The sequence below is a fragment of the Agelaius phoeniceus genome, chromosome 24, assembly GCF_051311805.1.
Source record: "Agelaius phoeniceus isolate bAgePho1 chromosome 24, bAgePho1.hap1, whole genome shotgun sequence".
NCBI lineage: Eukaryota > Metazoa > Chordata > Aves > Passeriformes > Icteridae > Agelaius > Agelaius phoeniceus.
Genome location: NC_135288.1, coordinates 2342714 through 2366038, shown reverse-complemented (window position 1 = coordinate 2366038; position 23325 = coordinate 2342714). Strand labels below are relative to the sequence as shown.

At 58.2% G+C, this 23325-nt stretch overlaps 3 protein-coding genes across 4 annotated transcripts; 1 reads left to right on the top strand and 2 right to left on the bottom strand.

Moving 5' to 3' along the window:
- Window positions 1–1190: 1190 nt before the first annotated feature.
- Window positions 1191–2718, bottom strand: HSPB7 (heat shock protein family B (small) member 7). Of its 2 annotated transcripts, none has more exons than XM_077190202.1 (3): window positions 2225–2718; window positions 2003–2139; window positions 1191–1784 (listed from the first exon to the last, which is right to left on the bottom strand). In XM_077190202.1, the coding sequence occupies exons 1-3, from the start codon at window positions 2277–2279 to the stop codon at window positions 1599–1601; spliced, it is 378 nt and encodes a 125-aa protein (XP_077046317.1). In that variant the 5' UTR covers window positions 2280–2718; the 3' UTR covers window positions 1191–1598. The 2 variants fall into 2 exon arrangements, with proteins under 2 accessions (XP_077046317.1, XP_054503916.1); XM_054647941.2 differs by having other exon boundaries at window positions 1197–1784; window positions 2003–2136; window positions 2225–2715.
- Window positions 2719–2842: 124 nt separating this feature from the next.
- CLCNKA (chloride voltage-gated channel Ka) lies at window positions 2843–7616 on the top strand. Its single transcript, XM_054648058.2, has 19 exons — window positions 2843–2969; window positions 3048–3176; window positions 3276–3404; window positions 3514–3653; window positions 3742–3819; window positions 3911–3989; window positions 4061–4186; window positions 4296–4380; window positions 4449–4550; window positions 4975–5059; window positions 5144–5305; window positions 5383–5452; window positions 5776–5886; window positions 6002–6215; window positions 6297–6430; window positions 7000–7091; window positions 7170–7253; window positions 7363–7449; window positions 7578–7616. The coding sequence occupies exons 1-19, from the start codon at window positions 2843–2845 to the stop codon at window positions 7614–7616; spliced, it is 2073 nt and encodes a 690-aa protein (XP_054504033.2).
- A 1790-nt stretch (window positions 7617–9406) lies between these two features.
- Window positions 9407–23242, bottom strand: EPHA2 (EPH receptor A2). The gene is made up of 17 exons (XM_054647662.2): window positions 21710–23242; window positions 18707–18774; window positions 17521–18184; window positions 16311–16466; window positions 15883–16215; window positions 15646–15770; window positions 15102–15261; window positions 14794–14893; window positions 14626–14681; window positions 14422–14547; window positions 14157–14339; window positions 13503–13564; window positions 13185–13394; window positions 12680–12829; window positions 12263–12456; window positions 11053–11208; window positions 9407–10049 (listed from the first exon to the last, which is right to left on the bottom strand). The coding sequence occupies exons 1-17, from the start codon at window positions 21783–21785 to the stop codon at window positions 9944–9946; spliced, it is 2925 nt and encodes a 974-aa protein (XP_054503637.2). The 5' UTR covers window positions 21786–23242; the 3' UTR covers window positions 9407–9943.
- Between the last annotated feature and the right edge of the window lie 83 nt (window positions 23243–23325).

Genomic DNA, 23325 nt, shown 5'->3' with positions numbered 1-23325 from the left:
TCATTATTCACCAAAACCTTAAGTTTGTTAAAACTAACCCTGACAAGCTTCAATAAAGCGAAAAGTATTCGAAGATTGGATGTCTGAGATCTTAAATTTATGGTCCGGATCTTAAATTTATGGTACTTCAAGGACATTGGAGTAACCTGAAAATACAGAGGGCGTTAAGGCCTAAAAAGCTGGAGAAGATGATAAAAGCACAATAGAAATCAATAAGAGGACAGCATGCTAATTAATTAAGATAATTATGTGACCTAGAACCAATGAACATTAATTTATTTGTTTGCTTAAAATGTATAAATAAGTGAAAAAATTTTGTATGGGCTACAAGGGTACCCTCGATCCCCTTGTCCAGATCATTGATAAAGAGCTTAAACACGTCCCAACACACTGGTTTTCTCCCCAGCTTTCCTGCCACGAACGAGCTGCTGTGGGCTGTGTTTGGGGCCGGCCTGAGCCTGCCCTCCGCCCTCTGCTCATCTCCCCTGTCCCAAAGCCATTCGGGCAGAAATAGGGCAGAAATAGGGCGGTTTTCCCATTTCCCTCCTCCTTTCCCCGCACCTCCCTGGGCCAGGGCCGCTAGATGGCAACCAGCGACCGCCGCTGGGCCCCGGGCTGGCTCCGGGCCGCAGCAGCCGCGTCCCCTGCCCGGGGCCCGACGGGTGCTGCCCTCCCCGGCTCCCCGAGCCTTCACCACCTCGGCCATCATCGCTTTCAGCCCTTTCTGCCGCAGGGGGATTGCCCTGGGCGCCGTGCCTGGGCCGCTGCCAGGCTGCTGGAGGCAGTCACGGGCGGAGCAGCAACACGAGCCGGGCTGTGTAGCCATAAACAGGCGCTGCTGCCCCAGCGGGCGCCTCGCTGTTGTGGGTACACACAGGGACACAGGGACACAGGGACACAGGGACAGCCAGGCCCTTCCTCCCCCAGAACGAGCTCTTGGCTCTGGGGCCGGCATCCCGGCCTTGGGGCATCCCCAGGGTGCTGGGGGACGGTGGGCGAGGGTGGGCGAGGGGAGGAGGAGGAGGAGGGTTTGGTGCCCTTCCAGGTGGGTCGGCAGCCGGACAGCTGAGGGAATGGCTCTGAAATAGAGCTTCAGGGAAGAAATGAGTCACCCCGGGCTGGAAATAAACAGGGCAGCGGGCGCCCGAGCGGCTCCTGGTGAGGGTTTTTGTGGGGATGGCAGAATATCCCTTACCGAGACACCCCTCGGGTCTGAACCCGCGCCCCTTTTTGAGGGTAAAGCATCAGGGAAACGTCAAAAACGGAGAAGGCGGCAGTCGGACGTTCTCAATAATTTATCCCAAGCTCTATATACAAAGACAAGCTCTGGCAGAGGGTTGGGAAGGGAACCTGGCTCCCGGCAGGACTCTTGGCACGCTGGATCTCCCCCCTCAACACGCGCCAGCTAAAAATTGCCAGAGCTGGGACTCCCCTCCGGAATTTCTCCGCTGGGTGATGGGATGCGTTCAGCACAGGTCTGACCCCACTTTGGAGGGAGCCTTCCCATTCCCTTCCCCACATCCCACTTCCTTCCCAAACCACCCATTTAATTAGCGAGGGAGGGAAAGGAGAGGGGGGGAAAGGAGCCCCCCGACCCCTCAGATCTTGATCTCAGTCCGGAAGGTTTGCTGGACGTGCTCGGAGTGTTTGGCCGGGCGGCGCTGAGCCCGGATGGTCAACATCCCATTGTCCCCCAGCGAGGACGACACGGACGTGGGGTCCACATCTTCAGGCAGCTGGCACTTGTGGGTGAAGGTGTTCATGACGGTGCCATCCGTGGCCAACTGGGAGAAATAAATGGGTGAAAAGAGGCGATTTTGGGGTGCAAACAGAACGGGGACTCATTATTCCCCATTATTAATTAACGGTGAATTAAACCCCCCTGGGGTTGTGGTCGCAGCTGTTTGGAAATTGGATGGGAGCTGGGCGGTCCCCACACCCCCAGTGAGGATTTTGGGGTCCCCCGCTTTGGGGGTGAGCAGGGAAGGGAGGGAGCACCCACCTTCTCGGCGTGTACCTCGATCTGGTTGTTGGAGGTGGTGACGATGATGTCCTCGGGCGCGAAGTCGCTGACGTCCACCGTGAATTGATAGGTGTTCCCCAGGGTCTTCACCACGCCCGTGTTACCGGGGCGAGCTGCTGGGCAGGGTTTGGGGGGTCACAGCCACGGCTTGCCGAGGGATCCCCCCCCCCAAATACCTCCCCGAGTGTGCCCCAAACTCACCTGGGAACCCCAAGGTCTCCCCGTGGGGCCGGACGAAGCTCCCGAAAAGCTCCATGGTGCCGGCGGGCGAGGATTTCACCTTCAGCCGCCGCTTGCCCCCACCTGCGACCCCCAGCTCCCGCCGGGGGGATGAGCGGAACCCCCTTCCTCGCTCTCCTCCCGGCGAAGGCGACGCCGGATCGGTTATTTCGGGATATTTCGACTTGACGAGCTTTTTAAAGCCTCGTTAAGGCTCCCGGCCGCCTGCCAGACCTCTCGTAAAACCGGCTAAATTTAGGTCTTGCGCCGGAGACGGTGGAAATTTTTCCCCTCTCCGTTCCCCCCCCAGCTCAACGCCATGGAATGCGATGCCTATTATTAAGGAATAATCATGATAATTAATTAAAATACTTATTAAATCCTCCCCACCGCGGGATGTACGTTGGGACTGGGAGCTGGAGGGTGGCGGAGGGGGGAGGAAACCCGGCTCGCTCCGGCCCGAGCGGGTCCGTCGGATTCGTCAAGGTCGTTTTTAATGAGCTCGTTTGCAAACTCAGTCGGGCAGCGGAGGCCGAGGCGGGAGGACGGGTCAGGGGTGCTACAAAAAAGGGGGTGCGGTCCACCTGAAGCGTCCCCGGGATGGAGCGCCCTGTCCCCAGGGGGCTGCGGGGGGAGAAGGAGGAGGAGGAGGAGGAAGAGGTGGAGAGGGTGCTGGTGTCGGAGCACATTTGGAGACCCTGCCCCACCACCCGGAGAAGGGTCCGAGGTGAGACCTCCACCCAAAAAGGGGGATTCTGGGGGCGGGGGTTTTTGGGGGGTCAGCACCCTGTTTTCCCCCTCGCAGGGTGCTTGGAGTGGGTGAAGCGGCAGCTGTTCCGCGTCGGGGAGGATTGGTACTTCCTCTTCATCCTGGGGGTGCTCATGGCCACCATCAGCTTCGCCATGGACATCATCACCGCCAGGCTCCACGCGGGTAAACGAGGGGCGCCCCGGGGGCTTTTGGGGGCTCACCGAGTATACGGGGGGGGGTCTTTAGGGGGGTGCAGCTCCCCTCCCGACACCTCTCCTCCAGCCCACACGTGGCTGTACCGAGAGATCGGGGACATCGGGGTGCTCAAGTACCTCTCGTGGACCCTGTTCCCCACGGCACTGGCCGCCTTCTCCACCGGCTTCTCCCAGAGCATCACCCCGCACTCCGGAGGTGAGCCGGCTGCACCCCGACCTCCCTGACTCCCTAAAACGCACCTTTGGTAATGGGGGACCCCTAAAATTTGGATCCTGCCCTCCCCCCTCCCTCCACCCACCCCCAGGCTCCGGCATCCCGGAGCTGAAGACCATCCTGATGGGCGTGGTGCTGGAGGACTACCTGGCCATCCAGAACTTCGGAGCCAAGGTGGTGGGGCTGACCTGCACCCTGACGTGCGGCAGCACCGTTTTCCTTGGCAAAGTGGTGAGGGAGCCCCTTCTGAACCCCAAAATCCCCGGCGGTTTCAGCTGGTGCCGGGGTGGGGGGGCCGCTCAGCACTGTGTCCCCTCAGGGTCCCTATGTCCACCTCTCCGCCATGGCCGCAGCTTATCTGGGCAAGATGAGGACCACGGTCACGAGGGAATATGAGGTGGGGGTGGCACCGCCCAAAAAACGAACGGAGGGATTTGATTTTGCCCCCAAAAAGTTGGGGTTGTGCCTAACCCCCCCTCACCTTACAGAACAAGTTCAAGCAGCACGAGATGCTGGTGGCAGCTCAAGCCGTCGGGGTGGCCACAGTCTTTGGGGCGCCCATCAGCGGTGAGGACCCCCCCTAATCCCACCCTGGGCCCCCCTAAACCTCGCCCTGATCCCTTTCCCCGTTTTTCCAGGGGTGCTTTTCAGCATCGAGGTGATGTCCCCCCACTTTGCCGTGCGGGATTACTGGCGCGGCTTCTTTGCTGCCACCTGCGGCGCCTTCATGTTTCGGCTCCTGGCCGTGTTCAACAGCGAGCAAGGCAAGGCAGGGCGGGCAGGATGTGCCCCCTCTTCCCCTTTACCCTCCCCCGGGACATTTTTGGGGTGCTCACCCCAAACCCACACCCTCATTCCTGTCCCTCCTCCCAGAAACCATCGCTGCTGTTTTTAAGAGTGACCTCAAGATTGATTTTCCCTTTGACCTCCTGGAGACCTTCTTTTTTCTGATTTTGGGGTATGGAGGGTCCGGTTTTGGGGTGCTCTCTGTGCTCTGCCTGTGCCCTACCTGCCCTCTCCTCACAGGACCATCTGTGGGATCGTGGCCTGTGCTTATCTCTTCTGCCAGCGCTGGATGATGGTGGCTGTCAAGAGGAACCGGCTGACGGCCAAGCTCTTGGCCACCGAGTCCGTACTGGGCATCCGTCCATCTGTCTGTCTGCACCCTGCACCCGCTGTGTCCGTGTGTCCGTGCCGTGCAGGCTCTGCGTGTCCCTGTGTCCTTCCCATATACCCTGGGTGTCCCTCTGTCCCTCCACCCGTGCACCCTGTGTCCTTCCCATACACCCTGGGTGTCCCTGTGTCACCCCCATACACCCTGGGTGTCCCTGTGTCCCCTCCCTGCACCCCAAGTGTCCCTATATGCCCTCCATCCACCCTGGGTGGCCATGTGTCCACCCTGTGCATCCATCTGTCCCCCCTCCGACCCTGGGTGCCCCAATGTCCCCCCATGCACCCTGCTCACTAACCCCATCCACCCTGGGTGTCCCTGGGTCCCTCCCCTATGTCTGTCTATCCGTCCCCATGTACCCACCCCCGTGTCCCCCTGCAGCAAACCCGTGTACACAGTGCTGGCCGTGCTGCTCCTCGCCTCCATCACCTTCCCGCCCGGGCTGGGGCAGTTCATGGCCTCCAGGGTGAGTGGGGGGCACCTGGGGCTCCCTGGGGACTCCAAAACCTCCCAGTCGGGGCTCAGGGTGTCCATCTGTCCATCTGTCCAGCTCACCATGAAGGAATATCTCATCTCCCTCTTTGACAACCGCACGTGGGGCGTGCTGGCTGCCAACGCCTCAGGGGTGGCCAAGCCTGGGGAGCTCTGGCAGGAGTGGGACCACCCCTCTGCCACCATCTACGGCACCTTGACCTTCTTCCTGCTCATGAAGGTAACCATGGCTCCCCAGTCCCCAGGTGAGCCCCCCAACATGGTGTCCCCATGAGGTGACCCCCTGTGTCCCCCCAGTTCTGGATGCTGATCCTGGCCACCACCCTGCCCCTGCCTGCCGGGTACTTCATGCCCATCTTCATCTATGGTGAGTCGGGGGCTGGGGGGGGGACATGGGAGGGACAGCCAGGCTGGGGGGGGACATGGGAGGGACAGCCAGGCTGAGGGGGGACATGGGAGGGACAGACAGCCAGGCTGGGGGGGACATCGGAGGGACAGCCAGCCCAGGGGAGGAGTGCAGGGGGTTCATTCAGCCCTTGGAGTGGGATACCGAGGGGTGCCCAGCCCTGGAGGGGGGTACAGAGGAGGCATCCAGCTCTGGGACAGCTGCAGGAGGGTGGTCACTCTACCTCCACCATTCTGGGGGGGGCTCCTGGGGTCTCCCTACCTTCCCTCCTCCCCCAATTTTAGGAGCAGCCATCGGGCGCCTGACAGGGGAGGTTGTGGCCCTGCTCTTCCCACGGGGGCTCCATTCAGAAGGACCCCCACGGTCCATTATTCCTGCTGGCTACGCCCTGGCTGGTGAGTCTGGAGGTGGGGGAGACACCCCCACGGGCAGGGGACACCCCCACGGGCAGGGGACACCCCCATGGGCAGGGGACACTCACCCCCATCCCCTGACCCCGCTCCCCGCCAGGCGCAGCCGCGTTCGCGGGCTCGGTGACCCACGCGGTGTCCACGGCCCTGCTGGTGTGTGAGGCCACCGGGCACCTGGGCCACCTGCTGCCCACCGTGCTGGCCGTGCTGGTGGCCAATGCCATCAGCCAGAAGAACCAACCGTCCTTCTACGACGCCGGCATCATCGTCAAGAAGCTGCCCTACCTGCCCCCCATCCGCAGCCGGCACATCGCGTAAGCCCCCGCCCCAAACCCCATGTTTTGGGGGCATTCTCCAGGAAACGATGGAAATTTGGGGGGTTTTGTGCTCGCCAGCTCCTACAGAGTGGTGGTGGAGGAGTTCATGGAGCGCCAGGTGGTGGCCTTGGCCAAGGGGGACGGGTTCCAGGAGGTGCTGGTGGCCTTGGACGCCTCTGCTGACGCTGAGTACCCCGTGGTGGAGAGCACAGGTGGGATGTGGGACCTGGGGGGCCACTGTCACCATAGGGGGTGGCCAGCGAGTCCCTGGCCCTGTGGTGGCCTTTCTGTGTCTACTCAAACTGTTCCCATTGTGTCCTCCCAGTGCCCACTTGATATTTCCCTGCCATCTCCATGCCTTGCCCATGCTGTCCCTATGGGATGTCCCTGCAGTGTCCCCATACTGCTCTTATGGTGTCCTTTGTTATTCCCAGGCTATCCTGTTCCCATTGGTGTCCACATGTTGTACCCTCAATATTGCCATGGTGCCACCTCAGTATTCCCACGGTGTCCCCATGCCATTCCCATACCATCCCCATGGTGTCCCTGTACTCTGTCTATGCTGTCCCCATGCTATTCCCTCAATATTCCCATTCTGTCTCCATGGTGTCCCCGTGGGGTGTTCCCTCGATATTCCCATACTGTCCCCATACCATCACCCTGCTTGTCCCCATGAGATGTCCCCTTAGTGTCCCCAGTACCTCCCCCTGTTATTCCCATACTGTTCCCTTGGTGTCCCCCGGTACTCCCACACTGTCCCCATACTGTCCCCTCTCTCCAGGGTCCCCCACTCTGGTGGGCACCGTCAGCAGGTCCCAGCTGGTCACCTTCCTCCAGAGCCACAAGCACCCTCAGGCCCCCCAAGGGGAGAAGGTAAATGGGGTGGGGGCACCCTACCACAGCAAAAAAGCTGCTTTTCCACCCCAAAATTAACATGTCACCTTCCTCAAGCTGGCCACCGTGGGGACACTTGGGGATGACTGCACCATCGAGCCCATCATGCTCCAGTTCTCTCCATGGACCTCCCTGCACCAGGTCTGGGGGTGTGAAACATGTCCTGGGAGCCCCCCCAGGTCTGTGTCACACTGAGGGGACACAGCGAGGGTGGCTTTGTCCCCACGTGTCCCTGTTGTCCCTTTCCCAGGCCTATCACCTCTTCCAGCTGCTGAAGCTGCAGCGAGTCTTTGTCACCCGCTCTGGGGAGCTGGTGGGAGCCGTGAGCAGGGCAGAGGTGAAAAGGGAGGAAAAGGGAGGAGGAAAGGGAGGAGGAAAGGGAGGAGGAATGAGGGGAGAAGGGGGTGAAAGGAGAGGGGAAAGTGGGGGGAGAGCCCTCATCCCACCCCCTCTGTCCCCTTCCAGCTGCGGAGAGCCATCGAGGACCTGGCCAACCCCAAGTGATGACGTTTTGGGACCACAGGGGACCCCTCCCCACAGGCGTCCCCCATGAAAAGAGACGGAGTCCTGACCCCCCTGTCGGTGTGGGGGGTCTGGGCTGCGGGCAGACCCCAGTTGTGCATTAAACCATCAACCCATCAGTGCTTCCTCCTCCTCTTCCTCCAGCCCTGCCGGCTTCTTTTGGGGGGATCACCCCCTCCCAAACCCAACAACAATGCTTAAAACCGCCCAAATCACCCCAAAACTGCCCAGGACATGCAGCAAAGTGCTCCAGTCTCTGTGACACCTCCTGTGCCCCCCTTCTAAAATTATCATCACATAATTATCCTCATTTTAATTAGTGCAATTAATCAGGGGGTGGGTGTTTAGTGACCCCAAAATCCGGGGGGAATGGGGGCCGAGTCCCCCCAGCTCTTCGGTGCCCCTGGACGGGGGCACAGTGGGTTTGGGCGGCGCATCGGGCGCTAACGAAGCCGTAATTAAGCCTGGGGGGTTAATTAGGTGTGGCGGGGCAGGTTGGGCAGGGCGGGCATGCCCGGGCCCAGCGCAGGACGGGTGAAGCGGGGTCAGCGCCAGGGAGACACCCCAAAAGTGGGGCAGGAGCTGGGCTGGGCTCCGGGCTGGGCGCTGGGAGCGGGGCTGGGCTGCGGCACCCACGGGAGGAGCGAGGGGAGCAGGGGAGGGGTCCGCAGCCCCCCGATCGCCCGGGGGTGGTCAGCGAGCAGCACCCCCAGCCCTGCCCGTCACCCCAAAAGCCCCGCTGTCCCCGTGCCTCAGTTTCCCCGTGGCTTCCCCAGCCCGTGGGCTCCTTGCCCGGCCCCGCCCGGGCACACAGGCGATCGGGGAGTGCCAGGGCCAGCCCGGGGTGTCCCCCCCGATCCGGCCCAGCCCGGGGTGTCCCTCCCGATCCGGCCCCTCCCGATCCGGCCCCTCCCGGGCGCCGCCGGACTTTGAGCCGCGATCGCGGCCGGCGCCGGGGCTGAGCCCGACGGACTCGTGACATCCACGGGCCAAAGTGCCCCCAAACGGGGTGAAAATCCCCCAAACCCGCGGCTTTCGCAGCGCGATGTTGGTCCGCCCTCACCTCCCACCCGTCCCTTATTATGGTTTGGGGCAGAAAAAAAAAGTCAAACCCCTTTTTCCGGCGTTTTCCTACCCAGTCATTTGCAGGCTCCGGGCAGCCGGCGCGGCCGGGCTTTGGCTTCGGGGGAGCGGTGGGGGATGAAAAGGCCAAATTCCTCCTGGGTTTTGCTGGGGAAAGGGGCCCCGGATGGGAAATGCTCCCGGAGCCCTGTGAAACCCCTTAAAATCCCTGATAACCCCCTAAAAACTGTAAACGCCTTTAAAAACCCTCTTTAACTCATTTAAACCCCCTTAAAAATCCTCTTTAACCCATTTAAACCCCCATTAAAACATCTAAAACCTCTCACTTTTAAAACCCCCTTAACTCTCCAAAAAATCCCTAAATAAACCCCTTAAAAAACATTAAGCCTCCCTAAAAAATAACTTAAAACCCCTTTAAAGCCCCCAACCCCCCTTAAAAACCCTGATAACTCCTTAAAATTTTTAAAATGCCTAAAAAACCCCAAAACTTTAAACCTACTTAACTCCCCCTTAATGCCCCCCCAAACCTTTAAAAATCCTTAAAACACCTTAAAAAAACCCTTTAAAACCCTCTTACAATCCTTTAAATGCCCTTAAAACCCCTAAAATCTAGGGGAAACCCCCTTTCTTTGTCCCCCAAATTCCCTCAATCTCTGTGAACCAGTGTGAAAACACAATATTCTAGAATATTCTAGAAAAAAAGCACATGTTTTTATTCAAAACCCCACAAAAATCCCCATAAATCTATGAAAAAAGGGGGGGGAAAAAGCATCCGAGCTGGGTTTTTAAAATTTCCCCCTTTTTTCTCTCCCAAACCTGACACGACCTTTAATTCTTCGCAATAAATATACAAAAATAGAATAAATTAGGTTAAAAAATACAAGGCAACACTGGTAGATCAGCAATAAAGGGCAAAAAATACACCCAAAAACCTGGTGGGAGAGGAATAAATAGGGAGAAAAAAAGCAAAAATAAATCAGTTTTGGGACTGAGCCCTTTTTTCTTGAAATGTGGGGGAAAAATAAGAAGAAAAATCCCTCCCCCAGTTCCAAAAAAGCTTGAAATTCCGTTTTTTTAGGGGGGAGGGAAGGGGCAGCACCCATTTCATCCCCAGGCGCGGGGACAATATCAATAACACTATAAAAAACCCCTTAATAATTACAGAAATAATAAATAAACCCCTCGGGGAGGAGGGGGGGTTGATGTGGAGTTCTGGGGGTGCGGGGTCAGCCCGGGGCCCCCCCAGCCCCTGCCTGCTCCTGCAGCCCCAGCAGGCTGTAGGCAATGCGCTTCTGGTGGCCCGGCAGCCGCACCCCGATCCGCTTGATGTCCCTGGGAAAGGGAACGGGAGAACACGGAGTCAGGAATGGGGGAATGGGGCTGGAGGGGCTGGGGCCACCACGGCCACAGCCCGGGATTGGGGGGACCCAGGAGCAGCATCCTTGGGGCGGGGGATGGATGGGGGGTGGACACGGCTCATCCCAAGGGATGGATGGATGGACATGGATGGATGGATGGATACAGCTCATCCCAAGGGATGGATGGATGGACATGGATGGATGGATGGACATGAATGGATGGATGGACACGGCTCATCCCAAGGGATGGATATGGATGGATGGACATGGATGGATGGATGGACATGGATGAGGGGGTGGACACAGCTCATCCCAAGGGATGGATGGATGGACATGAATGGATGGATGGACATGAATGGATGGATGGACACGGCTCATCCCAAGGGATGGATGGATGGATGGACATAGCTAACCCCAAGGGATGGATGGACATGGCTCATCCTGAGGGATGGATGGATGGATGGATGGATGGATGGATGGACGGATGGACGGATGGACACGGCTTATCCCAGGGGATGGAGGGATGGATGGACATGGCTCATCCCAGGGGAGGGTGGATGGATGGACACGGCTCATCCTGAGGGATGGAGGGATGGACACGGCTCATCCCGATGGATGGATGGATGGATGAGGGGGTGGACACAGCTCATCAGAGTAGACATGGATGGATGGACATGGATGGATGGACATGACTCATCCCGGGGGAGGGACAGACTGACGTGGCTCATCCTAAGGAATGGATGGACATAGCTCATCTCAAGGGACAGATGGACAGATACAGCTCATCCTGGCCTCTCCAGCCAAGGAACATCTAATTTTATCCCATCCCTCAGGCCACCAAGGCCACAGAAGTGGTTTCCGTTCCCAGCACATCCCTGTCCCTTGGGACTTGGAGGGGAGGGGATGGGGACAGCGTGGGGACACATCCTAGGGACAGCCTGGCAGGGTCAAGGGGACAGCACGGGGACAGCACTCACTCGCTGGTCATCTGCAGGACCTTCTCGATGGTGCTGTAGCCTGAGGCCATGAAGGTCTCGGTGTACTGGGGCATGCGGATGGACTCCAGCCACTCCGGGACCGAGCGGAACGGGACGCCCTCGGAGCCGCTGGTGCTGGGCAGCCGGATGGACACCCTGCGGGAAAATGAGGCAAAAATAGAAAAATGCAAAAAAAGTGGCGCAGAAATGCAAGGCTGGAAAAGCGATGTGAAAACAGAAGGGCGTGAAAGCGATGCAGAAAGGAAATGATGCAAAAAATGATGCAGGAATGGAGGGGTGCAAAAAAATAATGTGAAAATGGAAGGTGCAAAAAACAATGTGAAAATGAGAAGGTGCAAAGAATGACACAGAAAGGTGAGGACACAAAAATATTGCAGAAATTAAACAATGCAAAAAATTATGCAAGAACGGAAAGGTGCAAAAATGATGCAGGAATGAAAGGGTGGCAAATAGAGATGCAAAAGTGGAAGGATGGAAAAATAACACAAGTTGAAAAGATGCAATAAATAATGTGAAAATGGGAAGATGAGAAATTCAGTGGAAATGGAAAAAGGAAAAAAATAATGCCAAAAACTGGAAGGATGCAAAAATAGTGCAGAAATGAAATGGTGCAAAAAGTGAGGTGAAAGTAGGAGGTTAAAACAATGATGCAGAAATGGAAGGATGTGAAAAATTATATGAAAATGGAAGGATGGAAAAACAATGCAGAAATGGGAAGGTGCCAAAACATAAATGCAAAAATGAGATGATGAAATTGTGATGCAGAAAATGAAATGCTTCAAAAAGTGGAAATGTGAAAATGGGGCAATACCAAAAAATGATGCAGAAATGGAGATGCCAGAAGCAATGAGAGAGTGCAGAGATGCAAAACTCAACCCAAATCAGCACCATGAGAGTACAAAAAATGATGCACAAAACGCAAAGATGAAAACAAAATTATGCAAAAAATTATAGAAAACACACAGACGTGCAAGAATCAGAGAATCCCAGACTGATTTGGATGGGAGGGACCTTAAAACCCACCCCATTCCACCCCTGCCATGGGCACAGACACTTTCCACTATCCCAGGAGTCTCCAAGCCTGGCCTTAGACACTGCCAGGGGTCCAGGGGCAGCCACAGCTGCTGTGGGCAACTGCTCCCCTCCCTCTTCTTGTCCCCCACCCCATCCTGGCGCTCCCTGCACTCACCGAGGGTCGAAATCTGCCAGTGCCTTGAGGGAGTCGGGGGCGCGGATGAGTTTGTCGAGGATGCTGACGATGTCGGGGAATTTGGGGCGCCGGCTGCGCTCCTGCTGCCAGCACTGCATCATCAGCTGGTAGATGGCTGACGGACAGTCCAGCGGCGCCGGGAGGCGGAAGCCCTCGTTGATGGCCTTCATCACCTACGAGGAGGAGGAGGGTCAGGGATGGTCCCCCCAAAACAGGTGTTCATTCACAGAATCCCAGAATGGTTTGGGTTGGAAGGACTTTAAAGTTCATCTCATTGCAGCCCCTGTCCTGGGCAGGGACACCTTTCACTGTCCCAGGTTAATCCCAGCCTTGTCCCACCTGGCCTTGAATGTCTCCCAAAATGCTGGTGGGTGGTGGTGGAGGGTGGGCACTCACCTCATGGTTGGAGAGCTCCCAGTAGGGCCGCTCTCCGTAGGACATCACTTCCCACATGACGATGCCGTAGCTCCAGACATCGCTGGCAGAGGTGAACTTGCGGTAGGAGATGGCTTCGGGTGCTGTCCAACGGATCGGGATCTTCCCGCCCTACAGCGACATTGGGGTCAGCCCCGCATCCCCAATAAACCCCCTCACCTTGTTCAACCACCCCAACATGGCACCATGATGGACAATCACCCACCTTGTTCAACCACCCCAACATGGCACCATGATGGACAATCACCCACCTTGGACAGCCACCCCAACATGGCACCATGATGGACAATCACCCACCTTGTTCAACCACCCCAACATGGCCACCATGATGGACGATCACCCACCTTGGACAACCACCACCAACAACCAACCATCACCACAACTAACCACCCCCTCACCTTGGCCACCCTTCCATGGCCAGCCAGCCACCCCTCCCTGGCCACCACCCCGCTGCAGTGACACTCACGCTGGTGGTGTAGGTGGCTTCAGGGTCATCCTCCAGCACCCTTGAGAGCCCAAAATCGGACACTTTGCACACCAGGTTGCTGTTCACCAGGATGTTCCTGGCAGCCAGGTCCCGATGGACATAATTCATGTTGGCCAAGTACTTCATGCCAGCAGCGATGCCCCTCAACATCCCCACCAGCTGGATGATGCCAAATTCACCTTCTTTTTCCTGGGAAAAGGGGAGAATTCAGCCTGGAATCCATCTGTTGTCCCACCTCCTTTGATGGATGTTGGAGGTTCCACCACCCCGTGATTGTTGCCATGGCGTGTCACCTACCCTCAAGAATTTATCCAGTGCCCCGTTCTCCATGTACTCCGTGATGATCATGAAGGGCTTGTCTGTACAAAAGAAAGACCCCAAAATAGGTAAAAACACCAAAAAATATCCCTGCAAACCCCCAAAAATGTCACCACCTTAAAATCTCTAAACCTCCCACAAGCCCTCCCAAAATCCTTAAACCCCCAAATGCCCAATGTCCCTCAAAAAAACTCAATCCCCCCAAACAACCCCAACCCCTCAAAAATCACAAAAAAACCCCCAACCACCCCCCAAAACCCAAACCCTACCAATTCTCCCCAAAAACTCCAGACCCCCAACTCCCCAAAAAGTCACCTCCACTAAACATTCCCAAAACAACAATTAAGTTTCAACCCCCTTACAGACCCCAATAAACCCCAACACCAAAACCCCAAAATAACTCCCCCAACTCCTCCAAAAATCCCTGAAGCTCCCCATAAAAACCTCACAAATTAACCTGAATTCCCTCCCCAGAAAAATCCCCAACCTCATCCCCCAAAAAGAGCCAAGTCCCCCAAATTCCCCTTTGCACCGTTGCTCAAAACACCCTATTTTTATATGGCTTTTTTTCGGGTGTTTTGCTGGGAAATTGGGGTGTTTTTTTTGTGGGGACAGGACATAGAGGACACTCACACTTGGAGACAACGCCCTCGAGGCGGATGATGTTGTGGTGGCAGAACTGTCCCATGATGGTGGCCTCGCTCAGGAAGTCCACGCGCTGCTTTTCCGTGTACCCCACCTTCAACGTCTTGATGGCCACTGGCACCTCCTTCCTGCCGCGCTTCAGGGTGCCCTTATACACCTCCCCAAATTCACCTGCTCCAAAAAATGTGGGCACCTTTAGCCCCCCTGTCCCACTGTGATTTTGGGGTGTCTCTGGGGGGACAAAGCTACGCACCAGCACCGATGACCTTCTGGCGGGTGATGAAGGAAGGAGGGATCTCGGTGGTGAACTTGAGCATGGCTTGGTTGGGGTCTTCGTAAGTGTGGGGGTCAACGTAGGTCTTGAGGGGCTTCAGCTGGTCTGGAAGTGTCAAGGAGGGGGTCAGCACCCCTGTCACCCCCTGCCCATCCCTGTTGTCCCCACTGTCCCATGGCTCACCTGACTTGGAGAAGTAGACGTCCTCGGCAGATTGGCGTGGCCGTGACCTCCTCTTCCTGCGGAAAAGCAGCATTTTGTCCCAAAAGATCATCCCTCGCCCATATTTGGTGGTGGGACAACAACATTTTGGGGTTTTTGGGAGATTTTGGGGAGGGTTTTCCCCCTTACCGCCGGAGGATGAAGAGAAGAGTGACCAAGAGGAAGACGACAAAGACGACGCCGGCGATGCTGCCAGCGATGACGGTGGCTGATGCCATGGCCTCGGAACCTGCGGGGACCATCCAGGTGAGCCCTGCACTCCCTGGAGCACCCACCCTGCACCCCTGACACCCCCTGGAGCCCCCACCCCGCACTCCTGACACCCCCTGGAGCCCCCACCCCGCACTCCTGACACCCCCTGGAGCCCCCACCCTGCACTCCTGACACCCCCTGGAGCCCCCACCCCGCACTCCTGACACCCCCCAGCCCCTCCTCACCCTCGGGCAGGGTCTCGAACTCGTGCTGAGGGCTGAAGGCCCCGTGGCCATCGGCGGTGAGAGCCTGGACCCGAACCACGTAGGCGGTGCCTGGGGACAGCTTGGGCAGGGTGACAGAGGTGCCCTCGCAGCGCAGCACTGAGTAGCTGTTCTCATCCACCTGGGGACACGGCAGGGTGACATTAGGGTGACACGCAGGGAGGGGTGGCACGGGTGGGGCAAAGATGAGGTGATGTGGGGATGTGACATGGATGGGGCAGGGATGGAGGTGACATGGATAGAGGGATGAACATGGGAGGGACATGGATGGAGGCAAGGACAGAGGTGATGTGGATGGGGAGGTGACGTGGATGGGGAGGTGACGTGGATGGAGCAGGGATGGAGGTGACAGGGATGGGGACAAGGATGGAGGTGGCGTGGATGGGGGGCTGATGTGGCTCAGGGCAAGGATGGAGAGATGACGTGGATGGAGATTGCATCAACAGAGCTGACACAAGTGGGGGCAAGGATGGAGGTGACACGGACGGAGGTATCAGGCTGTCACCTTCTTGCTGTAGGTGACCTCGTACTTCCAGACCCGACTCTGCTGCCGCAGTGGCACCGTCCAGGACAGGACCAGGCTGGTGGCCGTCCGTCCATCCAGGCTCACTGATGTCACCCGGGGGGGCTCTGCCGTGGGACACAAAGTGACATCACTGAGGTGTTCCCATGGGGGACAGAGACACCACAGATGTGTCCCCACCACGGAGGGAAGGTGTGGGAGCTGCTGGTGTCCCCTCACCTGTCTGGTTGACGCTGATGGTGGCGCTGGCCACGCTGCGCTGGTGGCTGGAGGGGGACACCCCATTGCGGGCCTCCACGGTGAAGGTGTAGTTGACGTGTGGCTCCAGGTCGGTGACAGTGACCTCTGTCCCCGTGAGCCCCTGGGGGGGCTGTGAGAACCGGACCCCCCCGTCGCAGGGCCGGCACTCGCCGCTCTCGGGCCAGCACTGCTCGCAGGTGACGCTGTAGGTGACATCCTTGCGGCCACCGGGGTCGGCCGGGGGGGCCCAGCGCAGCTGCACCGCAGCTCCCAACCCCAGGGCTGTGACAGCCTGTGGGGGCGAGGGGGGACCTACAGGGGACATAGGGCAGGGTCAGGGGACAGGGTGGTTCTGTGTCACCTCAGTGAGGTGACAACACAGTGTTCCCCCTCCGGAGGTGACTTACGGGTGCAGGGATGCTCCGGGGGGTCCTCAGGGGCCCGGAAAAATCCATCCTCACATGGGCAGGCAGCAGCAGCGGCCGGGGAGGGCAGGGTGTGGGGGGGACAGGGCTGGCAGCCCCCCGAGGACACCGCGGCCTTGAAGGTGCCAGGGGGACAAGCTGGGGGGGGGGACGACACACAAAGAGACACCGGTGAGATCCCAAATCCTGCTCCCCATCCATGGGATCAGCAACTGGCAGGTGGGGGGAAGCACCCCCCAAGCACCCAGAGAGGAGTTTAGGGGAGTTTGGCTCATTTTGCAGCTTCTTTATTATTGGGGAGCCCCCCCAAAACCACCCCCCTCCTGGCTGAGCCCTGCTGCACTCACTGCATTAGTGATGCTGAAGGGGACTGATCCAGGATGGGGAATTTTGGGTCCAACATCTAATTTCTCCACTTCAAATGAGGAATTTTAGGGTATTTAATCTTATTTTGCAGCTGCTACTTTTTTTTTTTTGCTACTTTGTATTGCTACTTTAAAGTAGCAATTTAACAATGCTTTGTATTGCTACTGTAAAATATTGCTACTTTATTTTACTTTATTATTACTACTGGGATCCCCCCAGCCCACCCTTCATCTGTCTGAGTTCTCTCTACAGTGGTGATGCTGAAAAATGAGAATCCAGGGCTGGGAATTTTGGAGCCAAAACCTCGTTTCTCCAACTCTGAATCAGGAATTTTTCAGGCGTTTCACCTCATTTTTGCAATCACTGCCCCGCCTGTTGCTTTAGTTTTTTAAGATTTTCTAAGCCTTCTAATGTTGACATTCTTGTAGCGAACTTTCTCACAGGCTTTCTGTAAATAACTCATTGTTTTGCATTCTTTTATAAAAGAAGAGAAAGTTGATAGACTGTTAGTCTGTCCAGTGTCATTGGAGAGGTGGCACTGTCACCCTCCAATCCACTAGCACTCTTAGAAAACTATAAATGTTAGAGTCAGAAAATAAACTTCCCTTTTTTCTTCACCTTGAAATCAGCGGTGTGCACTTGTGTTCTTTCATGTCCTATAGTGACACCCCACCCCTCTCTCAGCTAAGCCCTTCCACAATCCACTCAAGGCTGAGGATTGGGAATTTTGGGGCCAAACCCCCACTCCTGTTCCCTCCCATCCCGCCCCAGGCACGCACCAAGCTGGCCCATCCTCAGAAACCCCTCGGTTTAGCCCAGTCCGTACCTTGGCAGGTGTCTCCCAGGCTCTGGAAGCCGGCCCGGCACAGGCACTCCCCGATGGGCACGAGCCACTCGCCGTCGGCGTTGCAGTGCAGGGCCGGCGCCTGCTCGGCCACGGCCTCGGCCACGCACGAGCCCCGCACCTCGGCCAAGGTCTGTGAGTCAGCACCGGCCACGGTCTCCGGGAAGCGCGCCATGCCCCGCACCACAGCCGGGCACCGCTTGTAGTACACGCGCACGGAGAGCAGCGCCACGCAGGCGCCCAGGTCCTGGAAGGCCAGGTAGAAACCCTTCCTGTGGAGCGGCCCCACCGAGCGCACCTCCACGTTGAGCTTCACGTTGCGGGCGGCGAAATCCTCCTGCACGGTGATCTCGTCCGGAGCGATGGTGTCGATCTTCCTGAACTGGCGCTTCTGGAAGTTGGTGCCGTAATCCACATCAGACTCGGCGTAGTAGAGGTTGAAGGTCTCCTTGCAGGAGCCGCCGCCGGCCGTGGGGAAGCTGTTGCAGTCGCGCACGGTGAACTGCAGCTCGATGAAGATGCGCTGGGCCACGCCGCGGTAGATCCAGTTGGTGCGGAGCCAGTTCTCCTGCTCGCCCTCCAGGACGTTGCACACGGAGTACATGTAGATCAGGGAGTCGTTGAGGACGTTCTGCAGCTGGTCCCACTGTCCCCGGAGACAGAAATGGGGCTATGGAGGGGAACTGAGGCACTGTCCCCAGGGATGGGTTTGTCCTCATCTCATTCCCCCTGTCCCCATCCCCATGAAGGTCCCCAGACACATCCCAGAGGTGTCCAACCCCGTGGGTGTTCCCATGTCCATACCCATGGGTGTTCCTGGTCCCATGGAGGGCCGCAGCCCAATTCCAGCAGAAGTCTCCAACCCCATGGGTGTCCCTGTCCCTATGCCCATGGAGATCCTCATGACTGAGGGATGTTCCTGTGGAGGTCCCTCTCTACAGATGCTCCTGTCCCCATTCCCATGAATGCTCCCAGGCCCATCCCCATGGATGTCTCTATTCCCATGGAGGTCCCCATTTGCCACCCCCATGGATGCCCTCATCCCCATTCCTGTGAAGGTCCCCAAAGATGTCCTTGTCCCATCCCCGTGGAGCGCCCCCATGGCTGTCCCCATTCCCCATCCGGGTGCTGGCCTGCGGGGCCAGATGTCAGATCCATGGGTGCTCACCCCTTTTCCATAGGGATGGGTGAGCCAGCCCAGCTCCCCATGTGCCTTGGCGAAGTCCAGCAGCACCACTGTGGGAGAGGAGAGAGGACAGGGATGTCAGCAGATGCCACCAGGACCTGCAGGTGCCACCAATAGACCCCCTCTGGCCCTTGGATGTCCATCCCCCCGGACCCACGGACAACCCCATGGAAGTCCCCAGGATGTGCAAACACTCCTGGGATCCACAGATGCCCCCAAATTTATCTATGTCCTGGGTGCAGGTGCCCAGGAGATCCACGAATTTTGGGGACATCTGTGGATCCCAGGGACCTGTGGATATCCCAGGGACCTGTGGATATCCCTGGGACCTGTGGATGCCATCAGGACCCACAGACATCCCACCAGGATCCCTGCATGGCCTGGGCACTCACAGACATCCCTGGAACGCACAGATGCCAGGAGGTTCCATGGATGTCCTCAAGACCCCTGGATACCCCCAGGACCCACAGATCCACCCCATTTCCACAGAGTCATGGATGTCCCCAGGTCCCCAAGAGTCATGGATGTCCCCAGGACCTCCAAACAGTCCCAGGCCCCAGAGGTGTCCCCTGGACCCACGGATCCCCCCGTTCCCGGCAGATTCCGCTGGAAGAAGCCCCCCGGGGGCCGCCCCCAGAGGCGGGGAAGCCGCGGGGCCCGGCGGGACCTGCCCTGGCACGCCGAGGGCGGCGGCCGGATCCAGCGCCGGGAGAGGAAGAGGAGGAAGAGGAGGCCGGGGAGGGAGCGGGGCCCCCCGGTGAATCACCCCCCAGGAATGTGCCCGGACGCCCGGGTTCAGCGGCGAGATGGGTCCGGCGGGACGGGGCCATTCCGGGACGGATGTGCCCCCCCAGCTCCCACGGCTGAGCACGGACGGGCTCGCGGCGGGTGCCGGGAGGGTCAGGTCTGGGGGGCACCCCAAAACCTGCCTGGGGGGGACCCCAGAACCTGCCTGGGGGGGACGCGGGTGGCTGCAGCGTCCCCCCCGCGCCGTGCCCGGGGTCAGGAAGGATGCCGGGGCGGATATCCCGGTTTTCCTGAGGCTGGAAATCCCCCCCGCGAGCCTCCGGAGAGCGGAAAGCTGCCGGAGCCAGGGCCGGAGCGGGCGGGGGTTCCCCGCCAGTGCCCCCGGGGGTGGCTCTGGGGACAGTCCCGGGGCCGGGGTTGCTCCAGGGGCGCAGCAGCGCCGGGAGCTCCCGGGACAGCGCCGGGGCCGCAGCCACGTCCCGGGAGTCACCTGTACCCACCACCGCCATCGCCATCATCATCAAATTCTCCGTCGCCTTCGTCACCCGGCCACGGCCGCCCCAACCCCCAGTGCCACCTGATGTGGCCACCAACTCCATCGCCACCCTCAGCGCCGCCCCCGCGCTCCGGAGCAGCATCCCCGTCCCATTCCCAGTCCCATTCCGGCTGCATCCTTATCTCTGTCCCCTGCCCTGCCCTAACCCCATCCCAACCTTTGCCTGAATCCGAATTCCCTTCCCAAAGTGAACCCCAATCCCATCCCCTCCGCTCCCATTCCTGTCCCCATCCCAATGCCATCCCTGTCTCAACCTTAACGAGAATCCCAATCCCATCCCCTCCGCTCCCATTCCTGTCCCCATCCCAATGCCATCCCTGTCTCAACCTTAACGAGAATCCCAATCCCAAAATGAATCCCATCCTCATCCCAACCTCATCTCCTCCTCAATCTCAATCTGAACCCCAATCATAATCCCAAAATTGATCCCATCCCAGTCCAATTCTGCTCCATTCTCTCCTCTTTAACCTCGTCCCCACCTCAGCTCATCCCAAATCCCACTGGATCTCACAGAGGGGAACCAATCCCCCCAAAATCCCCAAATCCCACCACTCTCCCACCACTTTCCCTTTCCCCCCACGCACTTTTAAAACCTCAAATCCCAGTATTCCCTCCTGGGAAACAGCACTTTGGGAACACACCCCAAATCCCACAGCTGCCACGGGATCATCCCCTCTGCTGTCCCCCCAGTACTTCCAAAAATCCTCATTTTAGGGGTTTTTACCCCATTTTTAGTTTTCAGGGAGTATTTTTGATCCCAGCCTCTGATTTATTTGCATTTGGGGCTGGATTCTTCCACTTTAGCCTCAAAAAATGACGAATTAAAGCCGTCAGGCAGAGTTTATAGAAACTCAGTCCTAAAAAAATTCCAGGTATACACAAAAAAGTGATTTTCCCCCTTTTCTTTTGCCAAATCCTGCCAAACTAAGCCCCTAAATCACTGGGGGAAGGGTTGCGAGGTGGAGGCCGAGACGCTGCTTGTTTTTTCCCAGCAATTTTTTGGGATTTTCCTGACATTGTTTTCCAGCTCTCTGGCCGGATCCTACCCGACCCTGCACCACCCATGGGAAACGCTCCATTTTAAGGTGATATTCCCCTTTTTGGGGGTTTATTTTTTAATCCCCCCCACCTTCACCCCTGGGCCAGTCTCCTTTGGGGGCTCCCGGCAGGACCTGGCCCCGGTGCGTCAGTTGGACGCTCGGCATGGGCAAAGTTGCCCCAAACTCTTGGGTTTTTCCTCGTTTTAACTTTTTTCTCCCCATTTAAAATTCTTTTTCCTCTATTTTAGTTGTCCCCCAATTTTAGCTGCCCCCCCCCCCCGTATTTTTATCTCCCCATACACCTTTTTAACTCCCCCCCCTTACTTTAACTTTTGCTCCTTAATTTAACTTTTCTCCTTTTAATTTAAACTTCTCCCCCCTCATTTCAACTTTCCCCCTAATTTTAACCTTCCCCCCCTGCCCCAAAGGTGCTCCGGCACCTGCAGACTCCCCACCGCACCCCAAACTGTGCGGGGGGAAGGGGGAACCCACATCCCCCTTTACCCTCAGAGCGCTCCCCGACTCCTCAGCTCCCCCCAGACCACCCGAATTTACCCCAAAACCACCCCACCCTTGGGGGTGCCCGCAATAAAGGAGTTTCGGGGTGCTCCCCCGCCCCAAAAAAAAGTGGGGGGGACTCACCTTCCTCGGCGGCGAGGGGGCTGAGGGCGGTGAGGAGGAGGAGGGTGAGGGTGAGGGCCGGGAGGGTGCCGGCCATGGCGGGGCGGTTTTGGGGGGTCCCGGGCGCGCCCCACGAGCGGCGGCCCCGCGGGGAGTGCGGGGGGTGTGGGGTGCGGGGCCGCGCGCCCGCTCCTGTTCATTCATGCCCTGCTGACGTCACCGGCCACGCCCGCTCTTAAAGGCGCAGGAGCCGCTCCCAGTACGCACCAGTACGGCACTGGGAGGGCGCCCGCCCCAGGGAAGGACGCGGCCGGGTGGAGGGGAGGGGGCTGTGGGAGCCCCCCCAAGGTGGGGCACGGCCCCGGAGGGGGTTCGGGGGTCCCGCAGCCCCGCGGGGACCCCCGCGCCCGGCCCCGAAGGGGTGAACGCGCCCCCCCTTCCGCCCCCTCCCCTTTCATTCATGAATCGGCGTGGGAAGGGCGGGGGGGCGGCAGCCAATGGATGCAGGGGGCGGGGCCACGCGGTTACTACCGGCCACGCCCCCCGCCCACCAGTTCGATACTGGGGGGTTTGGGGGGGACCGGTTTGGGGGGGCTGCCCGGGCCCCAAATTCTCAACACCACCGTCCTCATGGACCTGCAGCACCCCAAACCCCACAGCACCCCAAATCCCATCACCCACGGCACCCCAAATCCCACAGCACCCTAAATCCCATCGGCACCCCAAATCCCACCACCCATAGCACCCTAAATCCCACAGCACCCTAAATCCCATCACCCACGGCACCCCAAATCCCACAGCACCCCAAACTCTGGATCATCTGTTGCACCCCAAATCCCATAGTGCCCTAATCCCCTCAATTCCAGCACCTCAAATCCCTCAGCAGCCCTGTCCCCATGATCCTGCAGCATCCCAAATCCTGCATTTTCCATAGCACCCCAAATCCCACAGCGCCCCAATCCCTTCACCTCTAGTGCCACAAATCCCCCAGTACCCCAAAACAACTCAAATCCCACAGCACTCTAAATCCTGCACCCCTGTTCCCATAATCCCTCTGCAGCCACATCCCCTAATACCCACGGAGCCCAAAAGCCCCAGGATCCACAACACCCCAAATCTGCCAATAGGCCCAGCACCCCATTCCATGATCCCAGTGCACCCCACATCCCCCAGCACCTGCAGCACCCCAAATCCTGCAAGTACCCCCATTCCATGATCCCATTGAAATTAAAATCCCCCAGGATCTGCAGCACCCCAAATCCTGCAAGCACCCCCATTCCATGATCCCATTGAAATTAAAATCCCCCAGCACCTGCAGCACCCCAAATCCTGCAAGCACCCCCATTCCATGATCCCATTGAAATTAAAATCCCCCAGGATCTGCAGCACCCCAAATACTGCAAGCACCCCCATCCCCAGGATCCCAGTGCACCCCACATCTCCCAGTAAGTGCAGCACCCCAAATCCTGCAAGCACCCTCATTCCATGATCCCACTGAAATTCAAATCTCCCAGGATCTTCAGCACCCAAATCCTGCAGCACCCACCTCCTGATGATCCCATTGCACCCCACACCCCCCAGTACCCCCAAATTTTCATTACCGCAGCACCCCAAATCCCCCCAAACCCACCACCCCC